Source organism: Amblyomma mixtum, chromosome 2 (genome assembly GCF_055824585.1).
Source record: "Amblyomma mixtum isolate Tamu chromosome 2, ASM5582458v1, whole genome shotgun sequence".
Classification (NCBI taxonomy): Eukaryota; Metazoa; Arthropoda; class Arachnida; order Ixodida; family Ixodidae; genus Amblyomma; species Amblyomma mixtum.
The window spans coordinates 308,290,246-308,302,943 of NC_143013.1; the positions used below are offsets into that span (position 1 = coordinate 308,290,246).

Here is a 12,698-nt window from a genome sequence, read left to right on the forward strand (position 1 = left end):
CGCGATATATTTGAGAAAAACAAGCGACCACCAGAAAACCCGATAACGATAGCCACGCATCGTAAAATAATGCGGCAAATGGTGGCAAGTCGATCTGCTCATTCCCGCGGTCATCTGAAACCCGCAAATGGCGTGTCGGTAAGCGTTTTCCACTGACGGCCGGACAGGTTAAGCAAGTACTATGTCTTACAAGACGCGCCGGCTTGTCGTTTCGTTTTGTTCAACGTGCAGCCACACAAGGCGCAAGGTCGCTCAAAGCGGCGACCACGTCGTTCACAAAGCAGTAACTACCGAAGGTCGGCAGAGGTCTCCGCAGCCCTGGACTGAGGACCCACCCACATGCTTTGCAGCCACCATCCTCTTCAATAAACGTTTACTCTCACAACTAGGTCTACACGTTTACGCGCTGCTCACGAAAAACTCCGATCCTGCGAGGGCAGGGGGAGAAGGGTCACAGAGGTCGCCTAACCAGGCCGTAAGTACAAGATATCTCTCTACTTTTCCTCTCGTGTTGTTGTACTCGGAGATGGAATAAATAGCCCAAAGACGACGATAGCGGATAGGATAACTTTATTTGGCTCTAGCACAAGTGCTTTTTTTTTATGTGGTCAGATGAGTCCATCCGCAACGGTCGGTTGCCCCTATTCCAGGGCTCCGCTGGATGCTGCCGTCAGCTGAGCTCGCCGTATCAAACCGATCTGGTCATCGCGGCAGTCGCTGGAGAGCAGACCCTCCCATTGCTCCACACTTGGGTTTTGTATAACTGGGACGATGTCGACTTTTTGACATGCCCATGTGATGTGATACAGTGTAGGTTTTTCATGGCACCACGGACAATTGTGTGCGTAAAGTGTGGGGTGAATTTTACTTAGTGTGTTTAGATTTGGATATGACCCCGTTTGCAGTTGTCTCCATGTGACAGCCTCTTCTTTGTTTAGAGATTTGTGCGGTGGTGGGTACCGCATCCTGCTGCCTTTGTAGTTGTTGAGTATGGCCGAGTATTCCTGAGGTACTGGCAGGGATTCCTCAAGGTCGTTGACGTTGGATGCTCGGTAGTTAGTATATCCTCGAGCTATCCTGTCTGCCTCTTGGTTTCCTGCCACCCCCGTGTGCCCCGGTACCCAGATGATCTTATGTTTGATCGGCTTGTGTGGTTTTGCATGTGTTTGTTGCGGACAGGCAGGGGCCAACCGCCTTCGCGGCCGCCATGAACGCCCTCGCGCATAAAGCAGAGAGAGGGAGAAGGTAAGTAAGTGAGAGAGCAAACGCAATACACACACCGAGCGGAAGGCCACGTGGCTGCAAGAGCGACACGCATCTTGCTGGCGCCATGGCGCCGCTTATCGCACTGGGCTTATCGTACGCGCACACTCGAGAGAGAGGGGGGTCTCATTCAATGCATGTCATTATCACGTGCGCGGGCCTCCCGGAACTGACCGGCTATCTCGGATCCAGCCCACCAATCTTCACTCTCGGAGGAGAAGCAGCAGTTGTTGACAGAGAGGACGCACAAGTGACCTCGAGCATCGCGCGATAATAGCGTGTGCGCCTGTCTCCTCAGTACACACGCAGCAGTAGAATGTGCAACTCGGCACCCCCTCTCTCCTCTATCGGCGTACCGGCGCCAGGCTAGAGGCATGCAAACACTTCCACAGCGCATTACCCCTCCCTCTCGGCGCAAACAGGAGATATTTCGGTACACGCTACGGAAAAGACACTGAGTGGGGAGGGCAATGGCGGTAACGATGACCGGACAAGCACCTTTTCTGCGAAGTCATCCAGTCTGTGTTATCTCATTGTATCACATGATGTATCCAGGAGCTAGCCTAACCGCTATTACAGCATTTTATGCGCCTCTCTCTGGTCTTGTTATCACTGGACTGGGCTGCTTTTTATGCTTCTAACCCGACCATTTTTCGTGCCCTTTCCTGATGTGTTCGTCGACTCTTATCCCATTCGCTTTTTCGTTCCTGGGCGACATAATATAACGATTCTGCAGCAGATTACATTCCATTTTTTTTTAATTCCCGTGCTTCGCCATTGAGTGAAGTGACGCCACGGTCCACCATTGGCTATTCGTTATTGGCTGAGGAATAGGGCTTGACGGCGTTTCAGCCAATGGCGAAGGACGGATAATTAAACAGAATCTATTCGACAAGGAATAGTTACATTATACCGACCCTGGTGTCGCCCAACCGCTCACCGACGTTAGCGGTGATAAACATGCCCCTTTTTTTGCCTCGTGTCGCGGGCATAGCGTTACACAAAACTGAGGCGAGTAAAAACAAAATTCGTGATTTCGCGTCAAGGTTACTCTACAGCCCTATCTGCTCAAGGCGAGCAGTAACAACGCGTCAGATTACAATATATAAATAACCAGGAGGAAGTCCGTATCCCGCGAGTGTCTTGCACAATGTGTATACCTAACCCGGCTCGGCGCGACGCAGGGCTCGAAGGCGGAGCGTTACTACGCAGAGAAGGAACGAGATAAAGGCGAAGCATCCGCCAAGGCATCGTTGCGGACGAAAATAGGCAAACAGGCGACCCTCGTAACGACGAGGTGCAGACATGCTTCCTTCCAGGGGCTAAGGAGGGCCAGAACGGGACGGGCAAGAACGACAAAGCTACCACGCAAAAGGCGCTACATTTGGAAGACTAACGAAACACTAGCTCAAGAATCGGGGGAAGGGGAGGGGCTTCACGACTACTACACTCAATATTCGGCAGAATACACAAGTACTTAAGCAAACCACGAAGATAAAAGGAAACGGGCTCCCTCTCAAATACGCGGGGCCGAAAGCAGCAGAAGTCACCGACGCGTCGAGAGTCCACCCCGCGGCTCGAGTGCGCGGCGCTGTTTAGCCGAGCAAACAACCTCGAGTGCCGGTGCAATGCTAAGAGCTGCTCGTGTATGCGTGCAGTGAAAACATTAGCTGCGACTATTGGAGCCGCCGAGACGAGCGAGAGAAGAAAGTAAACAAGTCACGGGCGATAAAGCGCGCCGCCTGTTCCACCGTCCCGAGCTCAACGAACGCACGAAAACAAAAAGCACGTGCGCAACGCCAAGTGTATACCCCTCCCCCACCACACGCGGAGGGACCCAATGAGAGCGATAACGCAGCTGTACACTCTCCAAGCTCACGAGGGGAGGGCGACGCAATTCGCCTTCCATGAAAAGTAGGGGGGGGGGGGGGGGGGGGGTGAGGGTAGGTATAGTCAGGCAGCAACAAACTTCGCGGAGCGCCAGATACGTCGGGACCGATTGCAGCCATCGGGAACACAGGGCTGGAGGGTAGACGGTCGAAAGAAAAAAAGAAAAGAGCAAAACAATGACGGGCTTATTTCACTACGACGACGGGCGCGCTCTCCCAACATCTATCTCCAGCCGAGCCGGCGTAACGCGAAGAGGCCGATAGCCGGAGATAGCGGCGTTTTGCACGGCATTGTAGGCCAGGCAAATGTATTCCCCGCCACTTCCCGACACGCCTTCTCCTCTTTCCTGCTCGCCACCATGCACTAACACCGGCGAACTCTCACTCTCATTCTCCGACACCACCTCTCCCTAATTCGCCTCTACAACGCAAACAGTGCAATGCTCGCCACTGCGTTTTATCTAGGGAGTGGACTGCGCGCTATTCTCGGACAGCCCCGTCTCGTTCAAGCGTCTGCCGAAGTTTGCACAGAAAAAAAAAAAAAAAAAGATGGCCCAGTGAACAAAGAAGCACTCGGGACGCCCGGAAACAAAAGCAATGCGCGCATCGCGTGGTCGGAAAAAGGAGGCCATGCAAAGCAACCGCGACAGATCACGTGCAGCGGCGACAGGGGATCACAATGCACAGAACAGGTACAGCAGCAGTGTGCTCCGACGACGTCGCGAAAGCTATCAACTGTGGCAATAGGTCCTGCTTTGTTGGGTTCACAACTTCCCTGAAAGCAAAGCGTTCCATACCAACACCAGAGACCCAACAATGGTAAACGAAAAACGCCGAACAGACAAAGCGCAAAAGCCGAGAGTGGGCAATGTCTTTTAATTATTACATCTGGAAAGTTCTTTTTAAAAACCCAGCAAACATTAAGTAATACAGTGGGTGTAGCAAAAATACAATTAGAATGCCACCTCTGCCCAGCAACAATCCTTGACTGAAATGGGAGAGGGAGACGAAGGGGGGGGGGGGGGGGGGGGGAATATTTAAAGGAAAGGTAAACATGAACAGCTACAGATCTGGCTCCTACACAGTAGCTGCTTTAATTTTATCAGCACCCTAATGAAGCTGCAGTGGCAAAGCAGGGGCAGTGAACACTTCTCAATGAGATGGCCAAGTGCCATTTTCCGAAGGCTACAAAAATAAACATTGCAGACTCTTTTACACCTGCTATGCAGATCAGAAGGAGCGTGCACGTGCAAAAACATATCCTAATTTTAAGTGACGACAGAACCCACTATGAAAAAACTACCACGCAGTGAATTATGCTGCCTGTCAGATACTGAAACCATACATTATTGTTAATAATGTGAAATAAGCCACTCATATTATACTGGAGATTGGATCCATTCAAGTCAGAGCAGTCCCTGTCGCTTGCAAAGTGCAACTCCATTTGTTCCTCTTGATGCCTGGTTTCTTTGCAACTCATAACCAAGTGACAATGAGCAGTGCTGAATGTAGCCATGACTCCTTGAGTAAAGAAGAAAACATCTGCCTGTATCCAACTGCAGGAAATAAAAAAAAAAATCATCTGCAGGGTATTATGATAATATATCAAGTCCTATGCCAATATCTTGTCAAGGAAATTAGCTGCCAATTGCGTGTATTCTCGCCATTGCTGACTGCAGACTTCTCACCACAGAGTACTTATCAGAATGTGCACTGGAATGGCAACATAAAGTCCTAATGTAAAAAACAATACACTAGGCCATAGCATAAGACAAAACAAATCAATGTTCTATACTAACGAAAAGCTGCGCCTGCTAAGGTCAGGTTGTGATCTAAAAGAAACCGGCAATTCGTGCAAGCTGCGTCTGACTCTTCACAGGTCTCTCTGCTCAGTGGGCAAAGAGCAAGGTACTCCAGCAATATCCTGCAAAGAAGAAGGAGCACATGCCAAGGGAGCAAGTGCACTCACCATGGGGGTAGGCGAGGGTGGAGGCGCAGGTCTTGGAGATGGCACCGGCCACCATGAACTGTACAAAGTCACGGGTGGACTTGACGTCGGGATCGTACGAGTCTCTCAAGGACTCCTTGCGCTGTCGCAGTCGAGCCTTGATGAACTCGTAGATGACAAAATGGATGATGGTTTCCGAGATGCCAAAGTACGACGCCGTGATACCCTTGTAGAATCCCACCAGACCATGCCTCTGGTAGATGTCGCGGATACACTGCAGGGCAGAGATGCTGCCATACATCCTGCCAAGGGCGTGGGAAGAAAAAAAGAAGGAAAAAAAAAAAACACATCAAGAACAACTTTTAGTAGGGAAGCACAAGAGGGATTATCACCACTCCACACATTTGCTCTTATAACATTCCCTTCATAACAGTCTATCCAACAGCTGCCACTATGCACCAAAGATCTCCAACTTCAACAGCAATACTTGGACAGGATGCGGGAATAAACTACTGCACTCATAACAGCTAATTACACTGTGCATGTACTTGCCTAGAGGTGCTTGCATCTCTACAGCGAAAGTAAGCATGATGGATGGGTAACATAAAAACCATTGTGCAGAAGGAACAGGAAGCACCAAACATAAGTAGTTGTGCTCTGCACTGTTTTACAAAAAATTGTGCCAGTCTGACACAGGCGCAACAACATAGGTGGTTGAAACTAAAAAAGTAACTTGAAAATGCCATAAAAAGAATGAGGCAGCTTACATTACAGTCAACAACAGCAATATGAAGTCTCTACGAGAGCCTTTACCACACAAATACTGTACAACCAGGCTGAAATTAAATTTCAAATGCAGCACCACGTACAGAGTGCTATACTCACTGACAACTTCTCACAGCTATGCTGTACATGTTATGAACATGAGGTGAGGGCGGAAGGTTTGTGTGGTTGGACTGCGAGCATGGGAACACAGAGCACTTGTTCATATAAGCTGACATTTAGCACATACACCTGTCACTCGTATCTACACTTGCCTTCCATTCACAGCCACAGATAGTTGTCAGCAAGTATGCAGTTTCCATTACACGAGTGCACCAGCTAATCCAGTTCTCTCTCCTTATACAAGCCTGACATTGTACACTGTTCTTGCAGCATCCAGAAGGTAATCGTAGTTACCTATGCACCTGCCGTAAACACAGAAGTGAAGCTTCTTCAAGCAGCCTTATACTGCACGCACAGACTACAGCAAGCTGAAAGGAGGCATGTCTAGCAAACATCCGAGTGGAACTTTGAGGGTCAAAAAGAAGCGCTCTGCATGATCCATAAACAGCCGTCATGCTGAGTTCTATGTGAAGTTTTGTCGGAGTTCTCCTCACCTTTGATCAAGTTGGAGCCTCGTCTTCACAAACCAAATGGGGTTGGTCGCCGTGCAAGACATGAAGCCTGGAAAGACAGCAGGCGCAGGCACACCATGGATCTACGCTTCCAATGTGCGCTTCAGACAACCAGCGCCACAACGCTCACTTTAGCCAGAAAGCACCAAACACTCACAAGCGAAATCTCGCTGCACGGGGCATTGGCAAAACACACAAGCAAGACTACCATGGCGGTGGTGTTAAAAAGAATGAGCAACAGGATTGCAAGAAAAAAAAAAGAAAGTAAGTTAAGAAAAGGGAGGCTACTGAGCAACTACGCCCAATTCTAAGAGTCTTACCAGCGCTGGCTGCTGAACAGATATGTACAATGGGAGTATCCGAAGGGAGAAGCTCGTTGAAGATGCTCTTGGAGTTGGAGTATGTACAGAAGTAGATGGCCCTGGTGTGGCAAAACATGGAAGGCAAGAACTGTGTGAGTGGGAGCTGTGCTGAAAGAAGACTCAGGGGGGCAAAATATTGGGGACAAAGAGGGGGAGAGTGCGCTTGCGCATGCCCCGGTCAGCGGCAGCAGCAGCAGCGGCAGCGGCTGTCAAAAATGGTGTACCTCGAAGGCGCCACTCCGACCAGGTTAGGCCCGAGACCCTTGAAAAGAGCCTTGGTGCCTTCCATCTCGACTATTTGCCTGGGTTGAGTTGGGGATGAAGACAGAGAGAAGAGGGGGAGAGAAAAACATCAGTGTTAGAAGTCGTCGAAGCAGCCGTCACCCCTGTGCAGCAGGGTGCCTGTGTGAGTGCGTGGCTGCGGCAGACAGCAAATGACACTGCAGAGGCTCACAGCTGCACTGCCGCCCACGAAGGAGCACCGAAACAGCACCGAGCACACCGCCATGGCAATCGATCAAGTACAAGTGTTTAAACATGATGAATCAATTGCGTGACAGTGGTTTGCTTTCACACGTTCCCAAAAGTACTAAATTATTTTTTTTAAATTATCATTCTGGGATGCAGTGGAGTTCTTAGCATCGAACTGACATTGCTCAACGTTTTAATGCGATAGCATCAAAGGTCCCGTTCTTTGGAAATCAAGCGATAAGAAAGTCCTTTTCAACCAGTTCGCAAGTTCAGCTTACCCTGCACCTAGGTGGCAGTGGGATGAATATCGCTATCACTCAAGACATGCCACGGAAATGCTGTGTCTTTGAGATTGCGGATCACACTAATGTGCTGTCGACAGTCCACTCTTTGCATTCTGCAACTCAAACAAAGCCCTCCCACTTGATGCAGAAGAACGGGAAAGTGGAACAGTACTACTTGCGTTTGCCCAGGTACAGGGCAGTGCAGTTCAGTGCTTTGTTCTGAAGAAATATGCGCAGCTTAGAATGATAAACACATCTATTAATGAAGGTTTGATGAAAAAAAAATTTTAACAACGTGAGTGCAACTCTAGCCCAGTATCGCAAGAATAGTACTAGCAGAGAAATGCAGCATGTCCAAGCAAGTGGCACATGATTTGACACATGGAACAAGAACAGCCTAAACTTAACTGCATCCATTTACCAATGCACATGGGATACACGCAGCATTTGTTTCAAAGGCAATAATAGAAGTAACAGAGCCAATGGCAGTACTGAGCTGAGAGACAGTCCTGCATTCCTAAACACGCAACACCACAAAGAAAAGCAAATAAAAATCATGCCACCACCATAAATGCCACACAGCAGCACAGTGAGAAAAAAGGCACTACCTCTGATATGAAAACAAGACATCTCATACAGTGCAGAACTTTAAAGCTTAATTACCCAGGCATGGCTTTCTATGTCCAGTGCTTGAAAGTCGACACTGCAAACATTTATTAGACAGTTCCCTTTCACTGCCACACAAAAAATGAGGAGAGCAAGGCAGCACATCAATGTAAGTTTTAAGGCTGTTTCATTTGCCCTTAGTGGTGAAAGACCTGTGGTCTTTAATTTAATGCTATGTGTGTGATGTGGGTATTGTGATAAAAATAATAAATAAATTTTCGCAAGCTCATATCGTCACAAACTGGCTCTACTAGACAAGCCAATCAGAATAACTGGTCAAGACTCTCAATGAACATGCAAACACAACAGAAGACCACTTCATTAGACCGACAACGACGCTTCTGACCTAAGGGCAGATGTCTTGTTATGTGCTGCTTTACTCGGCCCCACTTAGAGAGAGCCTGTGTGTGGCTCGCAAAACGAAGAAGTGGACACTCACTTCAGGCAGCGCCATATTCCAATGGAGGGCGCCCGCGACGTGCCACCGTTGGCGTTTATCACCGAGGTGGAGAAGCCGCCGCTGCCTCCGGTCGACGACGGGGTGCATGTAGTACAGGCGGCGTTCAGGCCGAGGCGCACAGCGATCGACTGGACGGCTGCTGGAGTGCCACCGGGACCGGACACGAAGTGGAAATTGGCTACTGACGACTGAAGGCGCGTCTTCACCACTTCCAGCGGGCAGGTGGCGATGGCACCGGCAGTTCCACCCAGACTGCATGAGGATGAGAACCCGATTAACGAATTACTTTCTCGATCAGGTGCGGCGTTCTCTATCAAAATCCGATATCCAAATGCACCCGCGGTGGAAACCCAACATGCCAACTTCTGTGCAGCGAACTCCATTAAAACGTTACCTATCGACTCCACAAGGTAATGTCACATATGTAGTTTCATTCGCACTCGAGTGTTTTCCAATGCACTCCGAAACAACAAGTCGTACAATTTACGCAAGAAGCGTGGGCACCCTTCTGCGTTTCAATAAATATATTTTTAACTCCACAAGTATGAAAACGAAATTCAGCAGTTAAACTCAGCTGCCGTAATTGTGAGTACTAAAAAATAAAAATAAAGTGGCGCCCCAAATTAGTGGTTTTGTGGAAAAGGAAATGGCACACTAACTGCCTCGCATCTCGGTGGACACCTCAACCACGCCTCAAGGGAAGGAAAGGGATAAAGGAGGGAGTGAAAGAAGAAAGGGAGAAACAGGTGCCGTAGTGGAAGAATGCAGGAAAAATCGGCGCTAGGCATATTTAGGACACGAAAACAGGACATCAAAAAAGAGCGATTATTCGATAATTCGCGGGGCAGTTCACTGCTTTTTGAGGCTAGGACAGGGACTCTTGAGAATAAAAACGTATAGGTCCAAATTTGAAGAAGTGGATATTTTGGGCTCTGCTTGTAAAACGGAAACGGAGACCATAGAGCACTTGGTTCTGAGGTGCGCAGAACTCCGCCCAGCCCCAGAGGGGGCAGCAACGGCCATAGAGATAGCGCTGGGATTTACTGGAGAGGACGGGCGACTGGATGGGAAAAGCGTGACATTGACAAAGGGGAGGTTGGAGGATTGGTGGCGGAAATCAAGGGAGGGGTGAATTTCGAAGGGAAAAGGATAGACAGATTAGACATTGTAAGAACGAATTAAAGGGAAAATAAAAATAAATTAACAATGGGGGAAGTATAGGCTAGGTGGCGAAAGCTACCGCCCGGTACAAAGGGTAAAGCCATTATCATCCATCCGGAGGACTGCGGAATAATTTCGACCACCTGGGAAGTGCAGTGACATCGCACAGCGCGTTGCGTTTCGCCTGCATCGAAATGCGGCCGCCGCGGTGCCCTCAATCCTTCTACTGGGCAAGTAAACAGTGCGCAAGATACCTGTAAAAGTTTAACTTATGGGAATGTAATGCCATAACACCTGAAGAGAAAGCGATGCCACGGCACGAAGACAGCCACGAGTGCTGCTACCCATGAAGGCGTATCCGCAGGCGCTGTCTACCATGCCGCAACATTAAAAAGCGCCACTACGCTCCAGCAAGGAAAACCCGACAACAATAACCATCTCGAGACTTACAAGGTAGCTCCACGTCACGCGGTCGTCTACTTAATGAGCATTCTTTTTTTTTTTTTTTTTTACCTGCCGATGTATGTAAATGAATGGGCCGGAAAGCTTCTGCCGTCCTTGTGCCGAGCCCGTCACAACAGGCCAAGCGAAACGGTCTGCGCGCTTTCCTTACGTAAATCGACAGCTGGTGAGACAGACGCGCCTACAGGCCACCAACTAACAGCAAAAAAACGCCGACTTATGAAATGATTTGAAAATGGAGCGACCTTGGTTACCGCACCGCTTTTAGCGCGGTACTTAACACTACTGACTTTACAGTCACCCTGAACGCCACCGAACTGATTACGCAATGCTTTAAGCAAACAAAAAATTTTCAGAACGAAAGGGCACAAATATGATTTTAGACAGTTAGCATGCACCGCTCTGCCCCTACAAGCGGCACTTCTTTCCCCGCAGCGTTCACAGGTAACTAGCAATTAACACCGTTGCGTCCGCCCTAGTTATGGAACAGCGTACGAGCAGGGTCGTTGCACGCTCTAGAAAAACGTTAACGCGTACGCGAGCTGATACAACTTGGCTGATCACGGATTCCCCTTGAGAAAGGAGCCCGTTTTCAATGACGCCGGTGCCATAAACAAGGCCTTGACGAGGGCGGGGCAAAGAAACAAGTGACCTGGAAGGGAAATAAAAAAAACGCAACTGGCGCCAGCGAGGTTTTCCAGGCGTCTCCCTGGGAAGCATCGACGAGCGTTCAATCCTAAACGTTAGCCGGCATATGCGACGCCGACTGGTGCAGAAGGGCCGATATCCTGTTCAGGGCATTCACCGCTGGTGAGAAACGACACCAGTTACCGAGCTTAAGGAGTTGAAAAAAAAAAAAAAATGAAACGAACAGAAACGCACACTACAGTCAGATCTGAAACACGACACTCTGGCCACTTTCTACTGAATTTCCGCACCCTGCAGCTACTACCAACTCGCAAATGAAACGTTCTTCAAATTAATGCTTGTTGCTTCGAACTGAAGTAAATTTCTTTCCGGTATTAACACACACACACACAAAAATCAGTTCAGCACTGCTATTCATGTGCGTTGCTATTAAACCCCATTCATCGACTCCAAGCAGTTAATAAAAGGTCGCGAGAAAAATAGAGCAGCAAACAACAACAATAAAAGCAATCGCGTGGCCGCTCCAACGCATGAAGGCACGTCGGTGCGAACGTGACCGACACAGCGTCCACACGGAATCCGTACGCCGTGTAGACGCTCCTAAGCTAGAACAGTGCGCCCTGCGGTCCAGAAATTGCTCAGCACTTTTACAAATGCTGCTCAGCGAAAAAAAAAAAAAAAAGCTGGTACCACAGGAAGAACACAATTTCAGCGTGCCCTAACTGGCAGAGAACATGTTAAAACGTGTCAGACAAGGCGGCATTCACAAGCCAAAGGCTGCGATGGGTGTATATGAGCCACTTAATAGAACTTCTAAGCTTAGAACATGGTTTACGTTTAGCTGCAAAAGTAATCGCTTTATGCAGGGTTGGTTACACGGACAGAACGCGCTAACCAGACGTCCGTCCGCCTGGGTGCGGAGGACGCGAGCGAGGCTGGCTAATTTGGAGGACAGAGCCCTGCTCGAGTAAAATGTGCAGGAAACATTCCCCCGGTCCACGAGCTCCTCTGAGAATGCCCGTGGCTCATTGCAGTTGATATCCACAGCGTGAAACACTTCCGAAGAGGATCTCCGCGGGCTCACAGACTGCGCCTTGCGGCGAGCTGCGACGTTGACCGCCGTTTGAAAGCATGGGTTACGTCCCGGTCGAGTGGCGGCGAAGGTTGTCTCGGAATTGCGCCGACGCAACCTGTTTTTTTGGGTATTACTCACCCTCCAGCCAAGAGGTGTATTATGGCATCGTAATGCGACATCCCATCCAGAACACATCAATCCACACACAACAACACTCGACGCTGCTCCCGAACACACTAGCGAAAATTTTTACTGAGCTGCAAGCACGCATCTCACGGCACCACTGATTTACCGATCATTTGGCGAGCACGTGAACACTAGGCCGGCATTGGCTCGCTGAGGTCACGTGGTGGAATGTTTACCCAGAGCAGCAAGAATAAAAGACGCCCTCTAACGAACGAGCCGCGAGCTGCTCAAAAGCTTTTATATTATAAAACGCATTTTTTTATTAGTTAATATAAGCGAATAAAACCTTAGACAATGTTTATTGTTGACAAAATTTTGCATTAGTATGACGGACATGCGACAGAGGGCAGCAGTATATTTTCGCCACTTTTCAGTCTCGTCTATGTACAAAAATAAAAAGAAAATAAGCAAAACATCTAAGCAGCA

The 12,698-nt window shown here is 49.0% G+C and overlaps 1 protein-coding gene across 1 annotated transcript in view; it reads right to left on the reverse strand.

Annotated features, from left to right (window-relative positions):
• Nucleotides 1-12,397, reverse strand: part of Rim2 (replication in mitochondria 2) — a 56,894-nt gene extending 44,497 nt beyond the window's left edge. Inside the window, exons 1-6 of the mRNA XM_089574849.1 lie at nucleotides 12,225-12,397; nucleotides 8,720-8,992; nucleotides 7,084-7,161; nucleotides 6,818-6,918; nucleotides 6,480-6,546; nucleotides 5,122-5,402 (exon numbers count right to left, since the gene is read on the reverse strand). Coding sequence (XP_089430975.1) covers nucleotides 5,122-5,402; nucleotides 6,480-6,546; nucleotides 6,818-6,918; nucleotides 7,084-7,161; nucleotides 8,720-8,992; nucleotides 12,225-12,265 — 841 coding nt within the window. The 5' untranslated portion in view covers nucleotides 12,266-12,397. The remainder of the gene's footprint in view (nucleotides 1-5,121; nucleotides 5,403-6,479; nucleotides 6,547-6,817; nucleotides 6,919-7,083; nucleotides 7,162-8,719; nucleotides 8,993-12,224) is intronic.
• Nucleotides 12,398-12,698: the final 301 nt, after the last annotated feature.